The 27,249-nt window shown below is 40.8% G+C and overlaps 2 protein-coding genes across 3 annotated transcripts; both read left to right on the top strand.

Moving 5' to 3' along the window:
- Positions 1-228: 228 nt before the first annotated feature.
- LOC131224048 (triacylglycerol lipase OBL1-like) lies at positions 229-10,649 on the top strand. The gene is made up of 6 exons (XM_058219628.1): positions 229-643; positions 739-808; positions 5,694-5,909; positions 6,017-6,050; positions 8,330-8,943; positions 10,231-10,649. Exons 1-6 carry the CDS (start codon positions 279-281, stop codon positions 10,504-10,506), a joined length of 1,575 nt encoding a protein of 524 aa, XP_058075611.1. The 5' UTR covers positions 229-278; the 3' UTR covers positions 10,507-10,649.
- Positions 10,650-14,319: 3,670 nt separating this feature from the next.
- On the top strand, positions 14,320-26,787 carry LOC131236419 (membrane magnesium transporter). Of its 2 annotated transcripts, none has more exons than XM_058233561.1 (4): positions 14,320-14,544; positions 14,702-14,754; positions 14,858-14,958; positions 16,594-19,240. In XM_058233561.1, exons 1-4 carry the CDS (start codon positions 14,472-14,474, stop codon positions 16,700-16,702), a joined length of 336 nt encoding a protein of 111 aa, XP_058089544.1. In that variant the 5' UTR covers positions 14,320-14,471; the 3' UTR covers positions 16,703-19,240. The 2 variants fall into 2 exon arrangements, with proteins under 2 accessions (XP_058089544.1, XP_058089545.1); XM_058233562.1 differs by lacking the exon at positions 16,594-19,240 and adding an exon at positions 26,564-26,787 and having other exon boundaries at positions 14,335-14,544.
- The last annotated feature ends 462 nt before the right edge of the window (positions 26,788-27,249 follow it).

Below are 27,249 nucleotides of genomic sequence, written 5' to 3'. Positions count from 1 at the left end.
TCATATACGTCATGTATTCTTAGAAAAACTACGAACACAATGCTATCTGGGGCCAGACTCCTATTTGGAACGTGCTCAGCTTCTGGGAAATACTATTCTTGTATTCAACGTCTCCGCAACACGTTTTCTTCTCTGCCTGAGAAAAGCCCTTTATAAGCACTTTGATAATGCTGTCCAAGTCCCAAACTCTCTCTCTCTCTCTCTCTCTCTCTCTCTCTCTCTCTCTCTCTCTCTCTCTCTCTCTCTCTCTCTCTCTCTCTCTCTCTCTCTCTGCTTCCATGGCCTGCGACGGCGACTTCTGTGACGATTATTTACTCCTAAAGCCAGAGAAGGGAGAAGTGTCCGATCTTTTCCGCCTCTTATTTTCGAAGAACATCAACCATAACAAATTCCTGGATTGCCCAAGCGGCACAGAGATAACAGAAGCCAGACGCCGATGGCTAATCTGTGTCTCCCTCACCGCCCAAGTAATTCTCCTCCGTCTAAAGAATCCACTGAGTTGGGCCGGATCAGCGATCGAGAGGTGGCTGAACCTTCTCTCAGAGAACACGAATTTCTATGCACTCATTCTAAATCAACTCCAAGGTGAATTCCCTTCCTTCTCTCATATCACTATCATATATATATATATATATATATCCTAGTATTTTGTGATGGACGGTTCGGAAAGGAAAAAATAGTCAAAGGTCCTAATTCAATAGGTTAGATTGGTTCTATCATGTTCGAAAACCATGGAAGTTCCCTCATCAGGTGTGCAATGCATGGTTGCATGCGTCACGCGCCTGATGACTGGACCATTTCATGTTTGGTCGCTCGTCACGCGCCTGATGACTTGACCACCTCTCTATATTCCGCCTGCATGCATGTGTACGACCATGTCCCTGGTTCCCAACCCTTTCTTAATTTTTCTTCAATGCACACAAAATACAATGATGAAGGGCAAGGTAGATTTCCACCAACACCTGTGCGCAAAATACAAGAATGGGAGAATATGGGCAGTAAGAGAGGACTTTGATCTTGCGTTTGCACGCATGCGCACTGCTGCACAGCATCGTTCTGTTCTAGTTTTTATTATTATTATTATCATTATTAACAGAGAATCCTCCATAATGCTGGTAGAATAAGCTTATTTTACAGCTCTTACCCCGGTGATTTTTCATGTCATCTAAACCCTACAGAGGGACAATCCCACCGTGAAATTGAAATCACTAAAAAATCAGAACAATCCAACCATCGTGTGGGCTGTCGCGTAAATTTCGAGGTTCTTGGGTGGTTGTCCAGTGCTTTCTATCACGTGACCCGTCGTGTGATTTTTTGAAAATCTCATCATAATGGTGGGAGGCACTTGAATCTCAGGTTGGATGGCATAAAAACAACATATATGGTCAGATACAGCTACACCAGTATAAAACAACCGACAACATACATGCAGGCCCAAATGACGGTGGGATCAGCCTTATTTTTTAAGCTTCCCAATTTCACAGGAGGGACCCTTTTATACATGCTAGATACCACGAACACAACAACGTGGGCCGCACGTGCAAGAATTGTAGATAATCTTATTTTACAGGCATTGCAGTGGATCAGACCTCTAATGGATTATAATATAAATGCAGATGACAGAGCAACCGCCTAATATCATTCTATACATGCAAGATTAGTCTTCCTTATTATAATGACGAAAAGACAAAGATTAGCTATGTATTACTATTAAGAAAAGCAGCTGGACATTTGGAAAATCTTCCCATGTCCTTCCGCGATTCTTTCTCAAGTTGAGGATCGCTAATTGTACTCGAGCGAGTGCACTTTTTTTACACTCGACTATAATGTATCAGTGTGTAGCTCATTCTAGAGATCTAAGCCGTTCAGGAGATGGGCCCCACTGTGCAATTGCCTTTTCTTGAAAATTCGAGCCAATCTGATTGTGATGTGGGCAAACTTTATCAAAGAAATTGACGGCTAAGAATTGGGAATGGTTTTCTTAACCCTCACTGTATTTGGTAAGGGTGCTGCCGGGGTGGAATCTGTCTGATGAGCTAGTTGGATCTCATCTCACGCACGTATGGCACTCGCTCGAGTGCTCAACACGCTCCTCGTTCGTATCTATAGGACTACTTTAGGCGTTTCTCACATGGTCTCCGCGTGGCCACGTGTACAATGACCAAAACCATTCCATCTATGGATAAATGGTTAAAAGATATAACTCGCCCAAAAGTCTCCGCACGCTCCGATGAGCTCCGGCATACTTCAGACCCCGATCACCTGGAGCGGACTCGGCTGGTGTAATGTAGCACAGCGTCCGTGCCGGTCGGTGCTGGAAAAGCCAAACCATGAAGTATGTGTTTTATCCACGCCGTCCATTCATTTTTCCAACTCATTTTATGGCATGATCTCAAAAATGAAGGAGATCCAAATCTCAAGTGGACCACACTATAGGAAAAAGTGGTGATTGAACACCCACCATTAAAAACTTCCTAGGGCCCACTGTAATGTTTATTTGCCATCCACCTATTGATCAGGTCATACGGACCTGACCTGTGTAAACGGAAGACGCAAATATCAGCTTAGTCTGAAACTTAGGCAGCCCCAAGAAGTATTTTAATGGTGAGCGTTCAACCACCACTATTTCCTAGGGTGTGGTTCATCTGGGAGTGGATCTGCCTCAATTTTTCGATCGTGTCTTAAAATGAGCATAGAAAATGGCCGGACGGCATTGATAAAATACATACACCATGGTGGGCCCACTGAATTTTTACATCACCGACCAGTGCCCACATGGTGATGTGTGCTACACTACGCAATCCGAGTCCACCTGGAGCATGGCCACCCCTGCTGTGGAGACGTGTCCTTTAATCTCCTTTACCTGTTCTAGCTTTTTTTATTTCCTTTCTCGGACTTTCTTACGTTAGGAGGGCTTAGTCTTGAAAACTTACAATTACATTACATTTCCGTTGCTTTACGGTCACAACAATCTTACCTAACAACTCCATGCACTCAAAAGCTATGTGGGGAAAGAATGCAACAAAAACATATACAGTGTTGGTTGAGGACAAAACAAATTAATAAGTTGCAAATTTGGTAATTTTAACTTTTTCTTTAAGCGTACGTACGAAAATACTTGTGAAAGATGGATAGCATAAATTTTCAGGTAAGGATTACTATCTACCGTTGAGACTTTAGGAAGGTCACGAAGAGCATTGATGGGACATTTCTATTTTGATAATCTCATGAAATTTTCTTACCAATACTTTATCATGATTACTATATTATTATTAAGAGATGCTCTGTTGCTGTTAGAGCACTACAAGTTATATATAATAACTCCTTTTGCATGAGGAGACTAATATAATCAATTACATTCATGGAGGAGTAATGGAGAGGCTCCATTTAATAGAGAAGTAATGGAGCATCTCTCAATCCATTCCGTTCCATGCTTTCAATGGGTAGCTTTTGGGCTACCATGAAAGAATCACACCTGTCTAACAAATACAAACCATTTCATCAGTATTCATTAATATGGAAGATCAAGGTCATTTAGGGGGCGTTTGGATCTTACGTTACTTAAAATAAGATATTTATGCCCCAAGTAGCATATCTTGGTTTCTACTTATTAAGCTGATAAATATGTTAGTAAATAACATAATTATCAACAAAAAAAAGTAGAAAAGCATGTTTGGCTTCCAACATCACAAGTAATTATCCCTCAACTCTGTTTGGTCCCCTTCACATCCAACATCTATCATTTGGGGCTAACCTTTGATGTGGATTGTTCATTGTGTGGGCCCACCTTTGAAGTGGGTTGTCCATCATGCAAGTCCCACCTTAGATGTTGGTCATTCATTATTAAGGACTAACCTTTTATGTTCACCGCTCAATATGTAGGGCCCCCTTTGATGTTGGTCATCCATCATGTGGGACCCACCTTCAATATCCACTGCTTATCATGTGGAGCCCACTTTGATGCGGATCATCCATCATGTGGGCCCCACCTTTGATGTGGGTGGTCCATCATGCAGAGCCTACCTTGGATATGGGTCACTCATCATTAGTGACTACCTTTGATGTTACCGTCCATCATTTGGGACCCAACATTATTAATTATCCATCATGTGGAGCCCAACTTTGATGTTTATTATCCATCATGTGTGCCCCACCTTAAATGTGGATTGCCCATCACATAGGGCTTGCCTTAAATGTAGGTCATTCATCATTACGGGCCAACTTTTGATGTGGATCGTGCATCATGTGGGGCCACCTCAATATGGGTCATTTATCATGTCGGGGCCCAGCTTCAATGTCCACCACCTATCATGTGGAGCTCACCTTTGATGTGGATTGTCCTTCATGTAGGCCCCACCTTTGAAGTGGGTTGTCCATCGTATCAACCCGCTTTGGATATTGGTTTTTTATTATTATGAGCTAACCATTGATGTGGACCATCCATATGTGGGCCTGCATTAACATGGGGTCATCCATCATGTGGGGCCCACCTTTTATGTTGACTGTCTATCATATGAGCCCCACGTCCAATGTAGATAGTCCACCATGTGGGGCTTCCTTTGATATAGACTAGGAGAGAGCCTACTTTGACATATACAGTGAGAGAGAGAGAAGTTGAAAAGTCATGAGCTAAAAAGCTTAAAAAAATAACTTATAGCTTTTAACTAATAAATTATTTTTATAATGATGCTTACTAAACTAACTTAATTAAAAAAAATTAATTATTTACCATAAGTTAAAAAGTAACTTATTTGGTAATATCCAAATGTGCCTTTATTTAAAAATAAGTCCAATAAAAAATTAGATTAATATGGTTGTTAGGGTTCATCATTGATTGCTTTCTTAAGACATGTCTGAGTATCACTGGTTCCATGGAAATCAATGAAAATGAAAAATGAATTTTTTATGAGGGTGACAATTCCAATTATTTGAATAAAAAAAGTGTTAAGATTTTAAAAAGTAATCATTGCACTTTTTCATAATTGAATTCTTTGATACAAAAATCTAGATAACAATTATCTATATAAGAATTCTACTATCCCATCAAGACTTCTTATAAAATGAAATTCGTCTTTCAATAGAGGGCGTCCCCCTTCAGTGGGCCATATCCCGAAACTTCCAATTGGACAGCTTTAATCTCGGCAAAGGAGCGTGGGCTAACTTTTCCATACCGCCTATTTTCTGTCATCAGTAGTTATCCCATTATTAATTTTTTCCTTTGTTCTTTCCCTTCTTTTTTTTTTTTCGTTTTTGGTATGTCCAACGAAGATCACCTTGAATGTTGAGCCAAACTCTCGGTTGCCATTGATTACAACGAAGTGGTCCACCTGATCATTGGCACCGCCTCATTTCTATCCAAGGTGATCTTCATGGTAGGGCCTACCATTTTCAAGGCATCGATGTCGTACACACAAGTAACATCTTGGTGGGAAGACGATCCAGTACCATCCATGTGGGTACCTTGCTTGTGATCAGTTTTATAGTCTAATACACTAATAAAAGAATTTTATAGTCTGAATTATTAACACCAGCCTTGTTGAAACAGCAGGCCTAGATTTCAAGGCTAGCCTAGCCTAGCCCAGTCCTCAAGCCATGTTTAGTGGCCTGAGCCCTAGCCCTTCAGCTCGGGCCCATCTGATTGCTACCCCTGTAAGAAATTACTCGGTTTTGGTAACTGGTTTTAGGCTAACTAGGAAACTTATTGTTGTGTAGAGAACGTGCAGCCGGTCCCGGATCTCGATTCGGCAAGCTACAAATCTTTCATCGGATTTTTAGATGAACGGCTGGGATTAGATAAAGACATCAAAAAAGGCGACAATAGATATCATGCTGCCCTCTCTGTGATGGCTGCTAAATTATCTTACGAGAACGAAACGTTCATCAAAAGCACGGTCACAGACAAATGGAAGGTATGATTCGTGTTACCAAAACTACCCCTGACAGGAAATTATATATCCATCTTTATCTTCACGGTAGAGTAAGATGATTGACCCATAATCTGCCTGACTATACGCAGATGGAGTTCGTGGAGTACTACCATTGCTGGAACGGTAAGAAGCTGGCTAAAACTTTCAACTGTTTTAGCTATTTCTTTAATAACTAACTCCATGGATGGTATTTTGGTCATTTCAAGAAGTGGAGCGATGTTGCCTATGTTGCGACCACATCCAGATGCGTTGCCTCCCCCGGGGCCCACGTGCTGAGTGGTCCGACGATATGAACCATTAAAATATTTTTTGCATAACCTTGCATTTGATTGCGCCAGATATCATTAAATTCAATGATTAATCAGTTTGATTTTATGCAAAATTTCTTGATATTTCATGAAATTCGGTGCAACCAAACACACGTTAAGCTATTCTTATTAAGTAATTTCATAAAATTGTTTTTGATTAATCAAATTACTCACTTCTAAGAAGTAATGGCAAATGGATCTTAAAGTTATTTTAAATGTTATCTACGAGGATTTGTTTTTCAAAGTTGTTTTTTAAACATGTTTAATTGAGAAGGGTTTTGCTAACTTCCCCACGAAGTCCCTTATCATTTTTAATGGCACATGGGGTGACTTATGTAGCATCAATCTGACCATTCATTCATTTACACAACTAGAAGCAAGTCATGGTGGGAAAGTCACTACAAATATCTACTAATAGAACTTACTTCGTATTGCTTATGATTCCAAATTAACACTTTGGTTTGATGATTCTAAACATGCAATCTTTTATGTCGTTTGTAAAAAAACAGAAGATTGTAACAAATTGGCCCAATTTCAAAGGGTTAGGATTATCTCATCGTGGTGATTTTTGCAGCATAGCTTGCTCTCAAATTCGTGTTGCTACTAAATGAATTATCCAGATCAATGATTAAGCATCCTACATGTTAGCAAAATCCATTCAAAGGATAGGGAACGTCAGTAACAGTCCATGAAGATGGGATTGCTAGCAAAATATTCCAATTGTAAAAGTTATTTTAAAATTTAAATTTCAAATTTTCATCTAATCATATTTGTTTCTAAGAGGAGTAAGGAGTAGACCAATCACCATAAATTCAAGATGAATGAAAACGATCTCAGCTTCATTTTATCATATGCAAGGTTTGCTACCTACTTGGTTGCAAACTCATACTCTATCCACAATAGAATGAAATACATATATAGTAAGAAAACTGCATAATGTTAACTTGAAGTTTTATTCCTCAAGTCTATTAGGTGAAAATACTTTTCAAAAAATGTCATTTTCCCTAAATGGGGTCAACGTTTTGGTGGAAATCATTTTTCAAGAACACGCTTTGTAGAAAAAGTCTTAGATTTTATTGTGGCCATTCTTGTATTATTTTTATTCTCTCCAAGTACATTCTTAGAAGCTACTTTCAAAGAGGACGTTGAGTCCAATACATCTTCCGTACATTGCAATATGATACATCAGAACTTCAAGCTTTGAATCTGGGTTATCTTTCAATGATCAAAATGGTTTACACGGCAAGTTTCGGTCATTATGTAGGGAAGATAATAAATAAAATTAAAGCTCCCTCTTTTTTTTAACCAAAAGGTGGGAACAGACCACCTATAATTTAATTGGATTAGAGAAAAGCTTTGTACATTACCATATAGACCAAAAGAATTACAAAAGAACGAAAAAAAAAAAAACAGTTCAAAATTCTCCAATCCTTGGCTTCCAAACAACCCTGAGGAGAGGCTAGGCCCTACAAATAAAAGCTTTTTTTAATTGGATTATTTCAACGGCCACCGATTCTTTTCCTTTGAAAATGAACAATTACCATAACTTTTATATATATGTATGATCAATAGGTTGAAATATTCAATTGTTTGGCATCCTCATCTAAAGGAGAGCCCGGTCAAATAAACGTTTTGTGTCATTTATTTCAGCTAAACTTTTCAAAGAAAATATAAGTCTCTCCTATTTTCCAAGCTCAACAAAGAGGCTTAAAATTTCATCATGGAGACACTCTCAAGTAAACCCTGCTCTCAATCTCAACATTCCCTGTAAAAAGATTCATGTATGTGTGGGAAAAATGAAATGGGGAGAAAGAAGATGGCCAACGGACCATATCGAGCATACACGTCTAAGATGATCATGAGTAGACCCACATGATTTTCAAGGCAGGGGATGTTGACAAGTGGCCCAACCTAATGAATGGCCTGGATTTCACGCGTGTACACCACATTGTCCTATGTGCTGCGAAAAATCACCTGAGCACTTCTCATAAGTTTGATGCTTCCACATACCCATGAGATTTGTCCATAATGCGTTTTTATTTATATTAACAAACGAGCATATAAAAGATATCCTATGTTTTGATGTTTCGACAGATTATCAAGAGCAATTCTCCACACAAGCCTTCATGCTCATGGACAAATCAACGGCTCCTGAGCTGATCGTGATCTCATTCAGAGGCACAGAGAGCTTCAATGCAGTCGATTGGAGCACTGATGTCGACTTCTCCTTTTATGAGCTCCGTGGCATGGGCAAGGTCCATGCAGGTTTCATGAAAGCTCTAGGGCTACAAAAAAACCAAGGGTGGCCAAAGGAGATTGAACAAGGTGAAAAAAAGCCTGCATATGCCTATTATGCCATTCGAGAGAAACTAAGAGATGTACTGCGGAAGAATGATAATGCAAAGTTCATCCTGACGGGCCACAGCTTAGGTGGGGCTCTGGCGGTCCTCTTTCCAGCGATCTTGGCGGTGCATAAAGAGGTATGGATGTTGGAAAGGTTGGCTGGAGTGTACACGTTTGGGCAGCCAAGGGTAGGGGATGAGAAGCTTGGGAAGTTTGTTATGGAGCAGTTGAATAAGCATGGTGGGAGTTACTATAGGTTCGTTTATAGCAACGATATTGTGCCTAGGTTGCCTTATGATGATACAACGCTCTGGTTCAAGCACTTTGGGACGTGCCTCTACTACAATAGCTTCTACGTAGGGAAGGTGCTCTCTCTCTCTCTCTCTCTCTCTCTCTCTCTCTCTCTCTCTCTCTCTCTCTCTCTCTCTCTCTCTCTCTCCATTCTATACTGAGAGCTTTGCAAGTCCACACTACACGTCCCCATACAAGCACGCGTGCAAATATGAAACACGTGTCATATATGAGCTTTCCATAAGGTTAAAAATAATGCTTATATCTTCTACCTAAAATCACACAATTACACTCTTCAGGTGGACCAAAACGTGCAAAGTATATTTGTGGTTTTCTCGTCATTCATTTGTTTTGATAATAAGTCGTGGCCCACCAGAGATATGAAACTGCATTATTTTTGTGCCAGCTGAAAATATAAACAGTGTACGCAGCTCACATGATATGGAAAGCTCATATCTCAATCGTATTACATTATGACACATGCGACTGTGTGGATGCAATACGGCACGTGTGTGAAATCAGCAAACCTCCAATACTTATCACGCTCTGTTAGAGTATACATGAGATGATTTGGTCACATGGTCAAATAGCAATAAGTTTTACATGCATCTATTTGTATCCTTCACTATCTTGCCTCTAGCAAAATCTCTTCCTACCTGATTTCAAGAAGGGGGAAGCCATGGTCCAGTGATCCAAACTGCTGATATGATGGCCCCACCATGGATGCCCCATGGACCAAACTCTCTCCATGAAGGGAAGATCCATTAGTCTTTGTCCGTTTTTAGTTGAATGGGATATGCTTCTTCCTCGACGGTCTATTTGGTGGGCCACCAGTTACGGCTGACAACGCCTGGAATGGATCTGTCCTGAGCAGTTCAAAATTCAGGCCTGAGACCTTTCCAGTCCCGATCGACAAGTGCCACCCTACAAATAATCATAGGGCTAGGATCTTCCCAACTGGGAGATTTCCCATGCAGAGGCAATTGACAATGGGACCATCATATCAACGGCCTAGATCACAGAACAATGGGCCGCATTTGTAGTAACCAAAAAAAACATGGTCCAAATACGCTAATTCTCCTTAGTTCATTGTATTGTATATGCATTAATTTCATTGTTCTTTATAATAATAAAGTAATCTGAATCATTTGTTTGTCATAAACATAAATATTTTGTTTGTTTAATCTGATTACACCACATCATCACACTGCATTTATTGCAGTACTGACAACGACATTGATGATATTGACCAATTACGGTGCAAGAAAACAGAACTTTTCTATTTATGACAAGCACTATATTCATAATAAAGATATTCAAGTTTATTCACATTTATTCGGTGTCCGTTGATCATGAAGCAGATCGTGGCAGAAGAACCAAACAAGAACTATTTCTCGCTCTGGACGGTTTTGCCCAAGTTACTGACTGCAGAGTGGGAGGTAGTACGAAGCTTCGCCATCGGATACATCAAGGGACGAGATTATAGAGAAGGATGGGTTTTGAGAATGCTCAGGGTCATTGGACTTGTTTTCCCGGGCTTCCCTGCTCACACTCCTCAAGATTATGTAAATGCCACTAGATTAGGAACATCACTAATAACCCATGACCAAATAATTGAAAGCTCAAAGCTTGATTAACGTAAGATTAGCTTCTGCTTATTTATATTTATTCAAATGAGGTCCTTTTTTTGCATTGTCAACAATCCTATGCTTGCAAGGTTTTCAAGTGTACAATCAGAACATATGAAGGCATCTAATAAACATGGGTTTAATTCACACTTTATGTTCTAAGAAAGATTTACCTATAGGAAATAGAAAAAAAAAAAAATGGAGTGCTTGTCTAAAGAAATGCGTTGAGAAATGATTGCACCTAATAATCAAATGCACCTAAAAAGTTAATTAGATCATGGGAAATGCTCCAGTGCTCTCAAAGCTCTGTTGTTGCGGCTTGTTCGGCATTGAGCTGCAACCGCTTGTTGATTGACTTTATATAATCATAATGTATGGGTTACTTAACATATTAACTCCCCGCCTGACCAAAATCCACCAAGCACCTGCTGAGCAGCCTAATGTTTGTTATAAAGAGATGTATATAAGTATTCATGAAACCGTATAGCTAAGCACCTAACGTGCTTATCATATATAGTAATCTATCGAGATTTTTCAAGAATCAATTTTCTTTTTATAAGAGCTATGAATCACTTATTTTGACTTTTTGACCCCATAGTGTATTGTGGTTCGCAAAAGATATGAAAGAGTCGGATTAATGGCTTGGATTATCTAAGAGCATATTGCAATATAAGAGCAGTCTAAATGTCGCAATGCAACTAAGATCATGTCACAATGCATCTAAGAGCACTATTAATAGTAAAACGGACCATGAGATCTGCGCATTATCTTTCATGTGGGCCAATTATAATATTACTCTAATACTATATCAAACAATCACTTTATCTGAAACCTTGAGTCATTAGAGGGTGGCGTATTAATGTATATAAAGGGTCCTTAACACTCAGACATTATTAGGATTGCCACTAGACCTGGCTGGCACAGCCATAGCCCAAATCCAGCTCACTTTAAGCTTTTATTGGGCAAAGCTCCTAAGCCAATGGTCTGACCATGGGTCTGAGCTTTATCCCAATAACTCATTGGGCCCTACACTAGGGTTTGCATCTGCCTAAAGGCCAATTGGGCCTTCAATATCCCTACTTATTTAGCATTTAGCTGAGACTTTGGCTGCGGCCTAATTGTGTTTCCTAGGCTCATGGCCTGGGGTGTGCCAGACTTGATACGAGTCCTTAGTTTGTGGGATGAATCTGGACATGTCCCAGCTCGACCCAGCCCAGTGTAGCCCATTTGCAACCCAAGTACTCCACCTTAAAATGATCCAAATGTTCAACTAAATGTCCAACAGGTGGCCTTCCACTGCCGAGCTTAACATTAATGAGCTGAGTGTTGGTGGGCTTTCCTTCCTTGAGCCCCATTACGCTTGAGCCCTGTTATTTATTTCATGGACAGGACTAGACCCAGTCGTGCTTTCATTTGATCCAACATGTTTGTACTACCAAGTACTACACCTTGGCTGGGATTTCTGGGATTGTCTGGTGGATGACATTTTGGGAGATGGACCATCCCAATATAGGCCCAACGAAGAACAACGTGGATTACTATTCAAGGTACATGCAGGGCTCACAATATGGATCATCTAGAAGGCCTCATCATAGTTGAAGTATGTTCGAATATTGTCCCTCCTATGTGTCGATCCTATGTTCGAACATGTATCAAATGATGGGCAAAGTGGGTATTACAGGTGATGATGCGGTGGAGCTTGAAGAATCAAAACACGGAAGAGCTCTCTCTCTCTCTCTCTCTCTAGTACACATTGCAGGGTGCTGTGTGGATTAGGGTTGTCCACACGCAAGGCCCGGCATGGGTGGTTTATGCCTCAAAAATCATACCTCGTTGGACATTTCTATCCATCTGAACTATTAAGCTGTGAAAAGAAAAAAAAAAAAAAAACAATTAGCGGTCAAGGATGCCCTGAGTTAAACAAAATAAATAAATAAATAAATAATGTAATAGACAGGATTGTCTCATGAGTTTTATTTTTACAACTCCAGCTATCTCTATTGGTGTCAGCATGCAGATGGAGCTGTGTGCTGGGGAGAGATGGCCCTACCATATTCTGGCTCCTCAGTGCTAGCCACATGTGGGCGATGACATGTCTCACACACACATCACAGTGGATCCTAAGCATGGACTCCTTGCAACGGTTTTATAGGAAATTGGCATCCCTCTAAGCATGCAGTCCCAATTCCACCCCAAGTCACCAGCCATAGGACTGTCAATGGGCCAGGCTCAGGGTTGCCAAAATCAAGTTTTTGAATAGGCATTGAACAAACTAATTCGAAGTCTAGGACAAAGAGAACCCCAAGACCGGCCCATTGATAGACCTGACTAGCCATGTGGACATCCAACATTAAATACTAGTATGGAACTGCATAATGCACGGTATGTGTGGTCCACTGGAGTTTTGGATTGTTCAGTCTTCCTAGTGAGGCTCACTTTATGAACATGTTGGATGAAATGAAAATTGAAAACCATAGTGGCTAGCTCCACATGCCAACTATCATCAATGTCCTCTTCCATCGGTCCCTGTGGTGTGTCCTACCCGAGTTGATGAAACCTTAGATTTTTAGCCCCATGGCCTATTCCTGTTGCACATATAAAAGTATTTGAGTGGTTTCCCTGCATCTACCATATCTAGCATGCATGCTTCCATCAAAGTTTAAGAAATTTCAAATATATATATATATATATAACAGTTAAAGATTAATAAAAATAAATAGAAGAGAGCGCTCCTATGGCCCACCATTTGAATTGGGAGATTTTTGGGTGGTTGCCTGCTATTTTTCTTATATATAAAATAACTCATGTGATGATAAGATCACTCTTTTTTATTTCTTTTTTTTTTGGTGTCCAATATTTATAATAGAGTGACCCTGTTAGCCGGGTTGGACACCATTCATACATAATGAGGGCTCAACTGTAAGCAAAAAGGGACGGAAAAAAGAACCCCAAGATAAGGGTATTGTTGTCATTTGCATAGATTAATGTCCCTAACAAAGGAAAGATACTTACAATTGTCATACAACTAGAGCTTTACACGAACAGAGTTAGCTCAGTAACTCACTTGACTCGGCTCGAAAAAGCTCGACTCGACTCGGATCAAAACTCTGTTCGAACCAAGTCGAGCCTTTTTTGGGGAGCTCGGAATATTTCAAGTCGAGTCCAAACTGGACCTAGCTCGACTCGGCTTGACTCAGTATTGAACTTGACTCGGCTCGGACTCAACTCGGATCAAGTTTTAAGTGAATATATAAGGATTAAAAAATAAAAAAAATAAAAAATAAAAACCTCATTCACCCGACCCTACTCGCCCAACCCACCAACCCTAACCCATTTCTCCCTCCCTTTCGCCTAAATTACCTGATCCTAACCCATTTCTCCCTCCCTTTCGTCCAAATCGGCCGTCCGTTCGCCAAATACGCTCGCCGTTCTCCACTACCCGGCAACATTCTTTCTTTCAGCATCTATCTGAATGATCTCATCTTCCAAAGTGAGTCCCTTCCTCCACTCTCTCCATTTTTTCCGGCGAGTAATGTCCGTCCGAATACCGGTACACATCCGAAAACTCGGCTCGAACTTGGCTCGGACTGGACCGATCTACTGGCCGAGCCAAGTACAAGTTGTTGTTCCAAGCTGAGACTGGATCTGTTCAAGTCTCGGCTCGACTCATGTACACCTCTACATACAACACAGCAGAGGTGTTTACAAATTATCCCTTCTTCTTTTTTGTTTTTCGAATTTGTATGCGGGCCTCATAGCCCAAGTCCAGACCAAAGAGAGCTGGACCTGGGCCCATTCAGTGCTATCTGGGCCTAATGATATTGCATCTTGTATTGTGCCTGTGAAGGTTCCAGCGAGCAGGTTAGCATCCGGCATCCGTTTCACCGCGAGCAAGCAAAGGTTACGAGGAGCATTGGAAATCCCGCTTTCATTAGAAAGAGATCCTTTCATTGTCGTCTCTGAGAAGAGCAGCGATGTCTGTCGGTTTTCTCATCGGCGGACTCGGCGGTTTACTGCTTGCCCATGCTGCTTATGCTACTGTGCAGTGTAAGTTATCTTCTCTTCTTCATACCTCCATCTCCAAATTAGGTTTTCATTTATAATATCCAGAAATTAGAGCTCTCTCTCTCTCTCTCTCTCTCTCTCTCTCTCTCTCTCTCTCTCTCTCTCCCCTCTTTTTCTTTTCTGACTTCAGTTTCTGCAGATAGAGGAATGTTGAAGATCGTGGAAGAAGAGTTCTCAGGCCCTCCTATCAATGTAAAATCATACAATTGTGTTTTCTCCGTTTCTTTTTTCCATTTCGATTGTCGTTTGGTTTGTGGTATTTGTGCAAATCTAAGGGGATTTGGTTTTTGGGCAGGTCGTTTTGGAGTTGATTCTAGGGTTAGCTTTCTGCATGTGGGCTGCGCTTACCGTGCCTGGGAAATTCCTTTCAATACTGCCGGATTCTGAAGAGAACAGGTTCAATTTTTTCTGATTCGAACACTCCTTAGGTTCTAGATTCTCTTTCTCTGACATCAGAATGAAGTTTCTGTAGTTTTGTTGAGGAGTTAGAGGTGCTGCCACCGTGAAGTGCATAGTTTGATGATCCAGACTGTTGATCTGGTAGCCCAATAATGGATGGGGGATGCCTCTAAGTATCCCCCAGATTGGAAGTTTTTCACTCTTAAATGGGTGGGCCACAAATAGATGTTCAGGAAAAAAATAAAATACAGCAAATGTTTGTGATGGTGAGGGATCGAGTAAGCTTGCCGGTGTGGTGCATAATGATAAGGGAGATATTGAGTTGACACCGTCCTGTCTGGTTGGTAGATGATAGTTGATCTGGGTGGAATTGGAAGCTATCTAGATTGGGCTTAAGCTTATTTGTGAGTCCTTCAACTGGTCTTTAATCATGGGAGGTGATTCATCCAGTGCTTTTTGCATGCAAGCTCAAATTCAACATTAAGCTTTGGGCATCTATATTTGAATGTCTGTTAGGCATGTGACTCATCATCATCTAAGCCTTATGGCACTTATGCCAATTATTTGGAGCCAGTCTTTTAGGCATGTGATTTGGGAAGCAAATTCCTTAGCGGACTCACTTACTAACAAGGACTTCGATAGTGGTTTTGGAGAGCGACTTGCCAAAGACCCGTCTTGACTCATCTTTTTCAGTCAGTTTTGGTCCTGAATTTGTCTGCTGGCTCATTTTGTTACGGACTGAAACCAATACAATTCGGACGATTCCGAGTCATATTGGACAATACTTAAAACCATGCTCTCTAAGGAAGTTGTCTGTAGACCGGCTCTTGTTGGCTTAATGGATAGCTATTTCCTTTTTCCCTTTTTCAATATGATTTTACTGGCACCTTTCAAAAAAAAAAAAAAGAGTATTCTGATGGAGATAATGAAAAAAAAAGGCTCAAAGGTTGGATTGTTAGGATCGTCGAAGACTTTTGGAATGTCTTGGATCCACAGTGGGGCTCACTAGTTCAAGTTTCTGGATAAATGAACCATGGGCTCTGCACGTTTGGAGTTGGCTCACCAGGACATTATAAACACCCTGCTAAATCAGCATCTTATAATTCCTAGTTTTTTAATGGTCTACTAGTATAATAACTTAGTTTCTACTGTTCAAAAGAAGAAGAAAAAAAAATCCTTTTGCTTGCTTTTTGTTCTTATTCTTAACTTAATAGTGTATGTGTCTCTCTTTTTTTCCAATTTCATATCTTTCATGCTATAAATGGCATCAATTTTAAAAACATTTATGCATTTTCAGTAATCATTAGAGCTGAATTGATTTCTCCTGTTGCTGTTCTTATAGACATTTCTTATCTGGATCTGCTAGCGAATGCGTTTGTATTTTCTCTATATTTACTGCCTTCGATGTTAATGGATGATTTGTTTGATGTCCTTCTTCACAAAGGGCTCATATAATCTGATTGAAGGGTCTCATGTTTTTACTGGTTCCCATAAATTCCCCAACCTCAATTCTTCAATGTGGCTCTGGTGTCATTGTACTTTTTTAATGAATAATCCTTGCATGTATATTCTTGTTGGTACTGTTGGCAAAGTTCCTGAGGTAGCTCATATACTTAAAAGCCCCATTTGTAGGATGATCCAAGGCAATTGCACTGCGTTATTGTGGGCTGCATCTCACACTCTTCCCGCTTTGTCATTTGGCATTCTGGTAAAGGAGGGAAAGCTAAGAGCTAATGTCTAGGATCGGTCCTTTCTCTGGCTGCTTTTCAAGCTCTTTTCCAATGTTTCTTGGCATCCTTGTGCGGATCATAGCCAACAACTCGGATTTGCTGTTAAAGAATTTGAATGTGGGTTTTTGCTCTTGGAATGAAACTTGCTTGGTTAAGAAAAATCAGTTTACTAAAACTCAGTACCCAACTTGACTCATCCAGCTGGGTCAGGTGAACTCAAAAGACTTGGTCAAGTCTTGTTGCCACTCAACCTGTTGTCTAATAATGAAACTTTAAGAATTAGAAATTTAGAACTGGTAAGAAATAGAGAAAATGCATGTAGATGCCACACGCATAGAAAGACTAGGAAACTCCAGCTTTTGGTGTGGGCCTGCAAGCCAATTTCTCGAATAGGTAAAAACTCAGAAACAGAAAAAATGGGATTAGGCTATAATTCCTCTCTTAAACCTGAATGTTTCCATGTGCAGCTTCGCCATCCACTTTTGGATATTAGTGAAACAAACATGCTAGAAACCTGAGTGGAATATTGATTTCAGTTCTCTAACGTTGTTATTGTAGGAGTAAATTTGCAATAAGATGGATCTAAAGTTTGATTCTCTGATAATAAAATACTTGCACCAACATGCTGACTGAATCATACCTACTCCTTCAAGCTTACAATCAAACAACTGACAAGTTTCTAAGGAGCCACTGTTCACTGCCACATGCATTCAGTCAAAGGTTCCAATCAATTTCCACCGCGATTGGAGCTGATGATGAACTGGAGACCGATCCAACACATAGACTGCTGCTAAGAAGCAGGGCTTTTTTGTATTGAAAGTAAAGTGGAAAAAGAATTTAGAGGCTTAATTTATGTGTTAATCAGAAAATGACAAACATGATATTGATTATTAAACATATTTCCCAAGAAACCTATTTTTAGAAAGCAACAGTTTGATTTAGTCATGGTGGAAACTGGAATCAATTAAGTCACCAAGTTAACTTGATGACTCTTGGCAAGACCATGCTGATTCAGAGTCGAGTTTCAGGTCAACTTGACAAGTTTTAGAACTACGAGAAAATTAATCTGAAAGATAGCAATCATTGGCTAATCTTCTCGTCTAGCCAGTTTCACTTTTTGATACCTGTTGTTTGTCTCTTTTCATAGGTTGGGAAGTGAAAATGAACTTCCTGTAGAGGACTCATTAGGAGAAAAGTTTACTCCTAGTCATGCTATTGGGGAGATGGTGTTTAGGGGTTAGGACTATCCTTCTGGACATTAATAATCATCACCTGGTGTTTGAATTGGGAGTTTGACAGATCAGGAGGTTGGTTCCCTTAGGTACAGACCACGGTATTTTGAAGCAGGAATCATTAGGAAGTGGGGAGTTGACTTGAATCAATAGGAATCATATTCATGTTATTGGGGAGATGGTGGTTAGGACTATATTCCTTGTGGACATTAATAATTGTCACCTGGTGTTTGGATTGGAAGTTTGGAAGATCAGGTGGTTGGGTCCCTAAGGTAAAAACGTGGGATTTGAAGTGTAAATGGTCTTGAAAATTCTTGCTTTATTTGTTGTCTGTGCTCCAGGTGTTTTGTTTTTTTAGGTAACGGGTGTTGATAAAGTTATTATCATTGATCATTTTCAACAGTGTGGCCAAACCCAAACAGGTTTGTGATGTTCAGGGACAAGAATAAATCAATCATTTATTCTTTCATTGCTGAATCGCTTGGTTGATTTGGAGTTAATTATTGCTGACTAGGTCATGCTGCCCTTGATGAGGGCCCTTCCAGAGGCTTGGTGGTTGGTCCACTTCCAAAAGGGTCACACTTAAGCTATTTTTCTATTTGATTGCCATTCTTTGTCCAGAGCAACAGAATTATTAGGAGTAAGAAGGTAGGAGATAATCATGGCTTGCATTATTTCCTCCTCTTTGGTTACAAAGGAGTTCCAAGGCATAAATGGTGATATGCTATTTACAAAGTTGGTGAGGAATTGTTTCTAGTAGGGATAAAAGAATGGGGTGGTAGGGACCTGGAAGCTCCTGTCTGGGATCTCTCAAGCATAATTTTGAAGGTAGCCCCACATGCAACCCAGGCCCAACAGATGGGGATTGTATTGTTCGGGATTGTATGGGAGAAATTTAGTTGACATCTTTGGGGCCTTTTAGCCTTTATGGGCCCAAAAAGAGTGGAGTTTTATGTCCTTCAAGACTTTGAAAGGGTGGCATTTAAGATTTTCCCATGAGTATCTGACACATTTATTGTGGAGGGAGATTCTTGTAGTCATTTGGTGGATTGCTTGTGATAAGAAATATCGTTTGAGAGGTGTTTGGCCCCAGTTGAGGAAGTTAGGGATGTGATTCATTCATTGGAGGTCTATTCAACATGTTCTTCATGAAGTGAATGCAGAGCCGATTTGCTAGCTAGAAAAGTGTTCAGTATTCTTCGTTGTCGACAGCATCAGTTCTTCATCGAACGAGCCCTTGGTGCCTTTTGTTCTTTTTATTATGGACTCATTTCTCTGTTATTAGAGCCCCTAATTCATTTATTTATTTTTTAAAAAGGAGTCCAGAATGTGGAATATCTGCAGCCTGTGATGATTTGCATTGGGGGGGTTTTTAGATCATACAGACTTCAAGGTTGGAAGCTTAAATGATGTTATATTTGCTCATGTTTTTCAAATGGTGAGATGGCCACTGAGTTTCCCAGCTGATTCATATCAATCATTTTTCTTTCAGCTTGAGTATCTCTATGTTTTGGTGACCATTTTCTTTTGTATCCTCGGGGCTGTGTTAGCCACCTTAGTGAGATGGTCGTAGTTGAGTTCCTCGAGATACAATAGCTCCCTAGCTTTTTTATATTTTGTATCAGCAGTCGAGGATAACATATTTGGCAACAGACCTTCATGACAAATTACAACTCCTCCTTTTTTGAAAGATCACGTAAATTATATTGAAATAGAGGCAAAAACAGGGAAGAGCTTAGCAGGCATGCTGAGAGAGCAAACAAGACTAAGCTCCAAGAAAAAGAAGGTCATAATCCTTCAGAAAATCTACATGAACAGCCCATTCTAGAAGGTCATAATTCTACAATTCCTTCTTCTTCTTCTTTTTGCACTTCCTTTGGATGCATGTGAAAGATCTACAGCTGGCCTGACATGGAATGTTGATGGGATATGGCATGACTCAGGTTTTCGTTCACAACTGGACATAAGATTTTATTTTTTTTTCCTTGCCTGAGCAAGCAACAAAAACTTCTGTTGAATGGGAATTGAGAATCAGAGATGGATGAGGGGGCAGAAAGAAGCCCACGAGAGAACAAACATGAGGCAGAAACCGAAGGAAGACAACAATGAGTTAAGCGAAATGTTTAACAATGGAGAAGCTATGCGAAGATTTTCACCACTGTGAAGGACCAATCCCTGCCAATGTCCAAAATAGACTGCCTGATAAATTTGGGGTATATCAATGGCCATTCAATTAATGATTCTTTGATCTCCTGGACAGGTGAACATACAGATGACTTAACTCCCTTGAAAATTCTTGTTTCTCTCTTTCCAAATTCCCCAACAGATAGCAATAGGCACCAATCTCCACAAAATTCCTCCCTTTCCTTGAGCTGGATAGCTGCACCATCGGATGAACTCCTCTTTTTAAGTGAAGGTTCTTGACCCATGTGGTTCGGCATTCGGCAAGGAAGAAATTCCAGATGCTAGTGGCTCCATCTCTGACAGAAGCAGACCCAACTCAAAAAATTTTAGAGATGAAACATAAAGTGTTCCAGACTTGCAACTTCCCTGAAGACTTGGAAGAAAGTAAGAGGATACTCATCTGGCCCCGATGCTTTCTCTATGTCGAGGGCTGCTGATGCAGGACAATTAACCACTTGCTCTAAAAGCTCGAACTATTAGAGTATGGCGAATTAATCCCTTTATCTCATAGCCCAGGCCTCACATCTCATGGGTTTTAGGACCTTGGCCGAACCCCCTTCATGGACTCCAAATCACATGGGCCGCCCACCCCGAGTGTGTCCCCGCATCCCACGGGCTACCCCACTCGAGCCCGATGTGAAATACGCATTAATCACCCCTGGTGATGAGTCTCGAACACGAGACCTCCTCCGTGGCCGTACCCACCCCGTGTGTGCCCCTGCATCCCACAAGCGATCCCACTTGTGCCCAGTGTGAAAATGCTCCTGCATTAATTACCCTCGGTGAGGAGTCTCGAACCCGAGACCTCCCGCTCTAATACCAATTTGATGCAGGACAATTAACCACTTGCTCTAAAAGCTTGAACTATTAGAGTATGGCGAATTAATCCCTTTATCTCATAGCTCAGGCCTCACATCTCATGGGTTTTAGGACCTCGGCCGAACTCCCTTCGTGGACTCCAAATCATATGGGCCGCCCACCCCGAGTGTGTCCCGCATCCCACGAGCTACCCCACTTGAGCCCGATGTGAAATGTGCATTAATCACCCCTGATGAGGAGTCTCGAACACGAGACCTCCTCCGTGGGCCGCACCCACCCCGAGTGTGCCCCTGCATCCCACAAGCGATCCCACTCGTGCCCAGTGTGAAAATGGTCCTGCATTAATTTGATGCAGGACATGGAAAATTAAATATGATATGCAAGATTTCAGGCTTAGATCCTACCAATTCAGAAACAATCACACAAATTCCACATCCCACATAAAAATCCAAACATTCAATGAAAAAGGGGAATCTATGCGAGTCCAAGCCGACACAGGCTAGGACTGGACCAATAAAAATTATAAACCAAAAGATGTCAAAGGGAAATAAAATCAACTACTCATGCATAAAAATCAGTCCCTAATCCAAGGGATTCCCTAATTTCAATTCAGGGAACCCTAAGGTGATAAAAATGGGCAAATCAATGAGGGATCATGTAATCTAGGGTTAGGATTCATGAAAAACGGCTATGAGAGGATAAAAGAGGATAAAAACCTGAGCCAAAAGATGATCTCGCGTGTGGACAGCAACAATGGCCCAGACGGACGTGTGTGTGATCCCGGCCGCACGTGTGTGGGGCCCACTATTCAGAAAAAATCCACCTTGGCCCTGGTCGGCCAGGGATGGACTCCAAAACCCCCAAATCTTAGTTCGATCCGATGTACGGTTTGTGCGTGGTGTTCCGCCGAAGTTTCAGCTTGCCTGTGGGCCGAAATCTAGAAACCTGCTGTAATGAAGAAATTTAATGCAACAAAAGGACAAATTCGAAGTACGGATGGTGGGGGAAGATGGAAAAAAAAAAAGATGATGGAAGATGGGGGTGAATTGGGATCGATGTGGCTTCGCACCACGGTAGTTAGCCCTTCGAAAAGGGAGGGCTTCGCACCCACTTTTGAATTCTTCCACAACTCACGAAGAGAGTAGAAAAATAAAGCAGGAATTTTTTTATTAACTTCAATGAATGAAAAGAACTACAAGGGGTGCCTATTTATAGGGAGAACCCTATACCCAAAAACTCGCACCATGTGCGACACCTATTACTTGGCGATGAAGTAAACTAAAATAAAAACCAAATAAGAAAATCTAAAGCGTTCACGATATTCTAAATAATAACAATAAGCAAAACCTAAAATATAAAACCAATCCGACGCGTGGGCCACGATCATGAGATCCCATGGTGGGCTTTTCTTGACTATCGGGCTACTTTTCTGAACCAAAACTTGACTTCTAGTTAGGAGGCCCTCCCTGGATGTCGTCATCGAGCCAGATCGATGGTGGGGTCCTCATTATACGTACGTACATGCGTACGGGAGGCTGCATGAGTGCGCGTGTGCGCTTGATGTCCCCATCAATTCTCCCCGGCTACAAAGATTTTGCCACTGGCGAAATAAAACTCCTGAACCGCTCCAGGATGTCAGGATCAAGTCTCTGAAGCTCCTCCTCAGTGAGCCACGTGCTGTCTGAAGCTGGGCGTGACTTCCATTTAACCACATACTTCTGAGACCCGCCGTCCGACGTTGAAACTATCTGATGGTCCAGGATATCCTCTATTTTCTTTTTGCGTGTGTGAAGGTTAAGCATGGGAGATAGAGGCTGGAAAAATGAGTCAGGAAGGATAGGTATGGGAGGTAGAGGCTGGAAAGATGGATCGAGACGGGTAGGTATGGGAAGTAGAGGCTGGGAACATGGGTCGGGACGGGTAGGAATGAGACGTAGAGGCTGGAAAAATGGGTTGGGAAGGGCAGATATGGGAGGTAGAGACTGGAAAAATGGGTCGGGACGGGTAGGTATGGGACGTAGAGGCTGGAAAAATGGGTCGACAAGGGTAGGAATGGGAGGTAGAGGCTGGGAAGAAATGTTAGAAAAAGTAGATATGGGAGGTAGAGGCTGGGAAAATGGGCTGGGAATGGGCCATAGTTCAAGGGATAAATATGGGGAATCGGGGTGGGTGGACGAAGGGCCGGATAAAGTATCAGTCGTCCCCAGAAAAGTAATTAAATCCTCCACATCGGATGTGAAACTAATTCCCATGGAAGGTGGAAGATCTACCTCATACACATTGAGACCGTTTCGTTTTATAATTTTGATGGGTCCAGCGCTACACGCGTGTAACTTACGAACGGCCCTCGAAGGATACCGCTCGGGCCTGATGCAGACCATCATAGAGTCCTCAATATTGAATCCTTTGAAACATTTATATTGGTCTGTAGAAAATGTGCAATGTTCATTATTAGTCATGATATTTTGCCTGATTTCTTGATGCCATGAATGAATGTGATGCACAAAAGACTCTGTAGACTCTGACGGCCTATGGAACAGTGACATAGGGACAAGATCAATAAGTTTCCTAGGTTTATAATCAGTAACGACTTCACCAGGACTTAGACTTGTGGACCTATCAACAAAATTATTCAACGTAAACTCGGTTGTAGGTATTACGGTGTCCTATGTTCTGGTATGCTCTATATCCCTCCTAGAGGACTCATCCGGTAGTTCATCAAGACAAACATCACGAAACTCATCCACTACCGGAATGACCTCAGTGGGTAACTCTACACTAACATCTGGTGCACTCTCTCCAGTCACAAGGCTGCACATGTTGTACCCCTCAAAATAGTGGTCTTGATGTCCCTCATGGGGTGGGTACACGGGTGCACGCCCATAACTGATTCCTTGGCCAACTCCATTCATTGGTCTATCCTTCAGGCCACCTGCTTGAGATTGGACATCTACCCCAATGGTGGGGTTTGTCCTGGCGATAGTCTTTAGTCGGGCAATGCGTTCATCAAGCTGCTCAAAGCATTGGTCCATTTCCAAGCGCTTAATCATAAAATCCAACTTACAACTTGTTTAATGACTCTTGCAATTGTTCCATGTTTAGTGTAAGGTGTCAACCAAAATTCAGCAATATAGTTGTCAAAATATAAGAGATTTTTTTATTTTTTTAAAAAAAAGAATCGACCTAGTTTCTAAAAAACGAAAAAGAAAAGTTTCTAAAGAAACAAATTAGGAAAGCTTCTAAAAAAAAAACAAATTAGAAAAGTTTCTAAAAAAAAAAAAACAACCTAGTTTCTAAAGAAAAAAATAAAAAGGAAAGTTGCTAAAAATAGAAAGTAAGTTAGTTTCTAAAAAAAAAAAAAGGAAAGTAAATTAGTTTCTAAAAAAGAAAAAGGAAAGGAAATTAGTTTCTAAAAACAGATTAAGAAAGTTTCTAAAAATTTAGTTTATAAAAAAACAGAAAAGGAAAGTTTCTAAACCTAGAAATAGAAAACTAAGTTAATTTCTAAAATAATTCAAATAAGGGGATAACAGAAAATTTCAGCAGCTTATTTCAGGGTTTATGGACCTCTAAACAGCCATATATGATGAGAATTGATGCGTAATGGACATAAACAACCAAACCCTAAACATGTAATGAATTCCCCTACAAGAACCCTAGGCTTTGATACCAAATTTGATGCAGGACATGGAAAATTAAATATGATATGCAAGATTTCAGGCTTAGATCCTACCAATTCAGAAACAATCACACAAATTCCACGTCCCACATGAAAATCCAAACATTTAATTAAAAAGGGGAATTTATGCAGGTCCAAGCCGACACAGGCTAGGACTAGACCAATAAAAATTATAAACCAAATGATGTCAAAGGGAAATAAAATCAACTACTCATGCATAAAAATCAGTCTCTAATCCAAGGGATTCCTTAATTTCAATTCAAGGAACCCTAAGGTGATAAAAAGGGGCAAATCAATGAGGGATCATGTAATCTAAGGTTAGGATTCATGAAAAACGGCTATGAGAGGATAAAAACCTGAGCCAAAAGATAATCTCGCGTGTGGACAGCAACAATGGCCCAGACGGACGTGCGTGTGATCCCGGCCGCACGTGTGTGGGGCCCACTATTCAGAAAAATGTCACCTTAGCCCTGGTCGGCCAGGGATGGACTCCAAAACTCTCAAATCTCAGCTCGATCCGATGTACAGTTTGTGCATGGTACTCCGCCGAAGTTTCAGCTTGCCTGCGGCCGAAATCTGAAAACCTGTTGTAATGAAGAAATCTGATGCAATAAAAGGACAAATTCGAAGTACGGATGGTGGGGGAAGATGAAAGAAAAAAAAATGATGGAAGATGGGGGTGAATTAGGATCGATGTGGCTTCGCACCACGGTAATTAGCCCTTTGAAAAGGGAGGGCTTCGCACCCACTTTTGAATTCTTCCACAACTCACGAAGAGAGCAGAAAAATAAAGCAGGAATTTTTTTATTAACTTCAATGAATGAAAAGAACTACAAGGGGTGCCTATTTATAGGAAGAACCCTATACCCAAAAACTCGCACCATGTGCGACACCTATTACTTGGCGATAAAGTAAATTAAAATAAAAACCAAATAAAAAAATCTAAAGCGTTCACGATGTTCTAAATAATAACAATAAGCAAAACTTAAAATATAAAACCAATTCGACGAGTGGGCCACGATCATAAGATCCCATGGTGGGCTTTTCTTGACTATCGGGTCACTTTTCTGAACCAAAACTTGACTTCTAGTTTGGAGGCCCTCCCTGGACGTCGTCATCGAGCCAGATCGATGGTGGGGTCCTTCTTCTACATACGTACGTGCGTAGGGGAGGCGGCGTGAGTGGGCGTGTGCGCGTGATGTCCCCATCAGCTGCCACCGCTGCCTTAACTTCCTCTTCAACCAGCAAATATTTCCTAGTTTCCTGGTTAGGGCTGCCACGGCTAACCAGGAAATATTTGTAAATCCCACTAACCAAAAGAATTGCATAAATCATCACTAAAACACAAACAAGGACGAGGATAAAAGACATTCTCTTGAAAGTTCACAACAAATTACAACCTTGTTTCAGGTTTACTCTTTCTAGGTTTTATCACATCATTATAAAGACTCTTGTCAACATGCACATCGACAACATGAAAGGTTTTTTTTTAGATTAACATGGAAGGAATGTTGGTGAGAGAACCATCCAAACATCCAAGAAAGATTGATGTGTACAACATGAGGTGCACAGCTCAATTGGGTTCCTTTCCTTATCGGTGGATAATCTTGGTTTGCACCTTGATGCAAATGCCATGACTAATGCATCGTTATTGTGCTTATTTATAACTTGATAACCATAGTTGAAATGCGCATCTGCCTTTTCTTGTTTGATTGTTATTGTTTAGAACCATTTGCATTTTTTCTCACTTCAGATTTTTTTTTAAAATGCCCCTTTTACTAAGAAAAACAATTAAACAAGACCCAAAAAGATGTTAAGACCCCTCTTTCTGAAATTGATATATGTTTTCGATTTATTGGGAAAACAAAACGATATTCTGTGGTTTGGAAATTTTCCTGTGAAATATTTCGGTAGAAATTCGGGATCTCTAACGTCAGCATTTGTGTCTGAAAATGCAGGATTGTTTCTTTACCCACCAATCTGGACTTCATGATCTTCAACCACCGTGGCAAAGCTTTCCCATCCAAGTTGACATGAACCTGAAACCATAAGCTTAGCAGTTTGAATTGTTTCTCTAGATAGGTTGATTTCATAGGATTTTTATCTTCGGTTTGGGATTTACAGAATCTTGGAAATATTTGGCTCCCATAAGGAATCCTTGAAGATTACTGACACTTTCGTCCATTTGGCATTTATTTAATGATTTGTTTGTGTTGAATTAAAGAGGAAAACCAAGACTATCTAGCACGCACAGGAAAAAGCAACCTGTGGATGCATTGATTGGTCCACCTAAGTGAACCTGGATTGGGACACAGGTTCAAACTTAATTCATACTTGATTGCTTAGATGGACCAATCAGCCCAAACATGATTAGCTTTTATCCATGTCTGCATTGGGTTTTGCTAGCCCCACACAAACCCTCCTCCACATGCACCTTGCACACAGCACATTCCATGCTGGCAAGTCCATGGAACATCTGACCTGTACTTAAGGTGGCCTCTACCATAAAGATGGCTGTGAGTAAAAGTCAGGCCAGCGTGCTTATCAGGCAGGCTGTCGGCATACTTTGCAAGTGGATTATTGGCAATTTTATTTGAACAGTCCATTATTCTCATGTTGGGTTAGTTCACCTGATGAGTGAACC

Source organism: Magnolia sinica, chromosome 2 (genome assembly GCF_029962835.1).
Source record: "Magnolia sinica isolate HGM2019 chromosome 2, MsV1, whole genome shotgun sequence".
NCBI lineage: Eukaryota > Viridiplantae > Streptophyta > Magnoliopsida > Magnoliales > Magnoliaceae > Magnolia > Magnolia sinica.
This window is presented reverse-complemented; position numbering and strand designations above follow the sequence as displayed.

Excerpts from the sequence above, each read along its gene's own strand:
- LOC131224048 (XM_058219628.1), top strand. The coding sequence starts at position 279 with ATGGCCTGCGACGGCGACTTCTGTGACGATTATTTACTCCTAAAGCCA. Across the intron at positions 644-738 it reads ATATATATATATATATCCTA|TTCCCTCATCAGGTGTGCAA; the intron begins GTATTTTGTGAT and ends AAACCATGGAAG. Across the intron at positions 8,944-10,230 it reads ATAGCTTCTACGTAGGGAAG|ATCGTGGCAGAAGAACCAAA; the intron begins GTGCTCTCTCTC and ends ATCATGAAGCAG.
- LOC131236419 (XM_058233561.1), top strand. The coding sequence starts at position 14,472 with ATGTCTGTCGGTTTTCTCATCGGCGGACTCGGCGGTTTACTGCTTGCC. Across the intron at positions 14,755-14,857 it reads TCTCAGGCCCTCCTATCAAT|GTCGTTTTGGAGTTGATTCT; the intron begins GTAAAATCATAC and ends GTTTTTGGGCAG. Across the intron at positions 14,959-16,593 it reads CCGGATTCTGAAGAGAACAG|GATGATCCAAGGCAATTGCA; the intron begins GTTCAATTTTTT and ends CCCCATTTGTAG.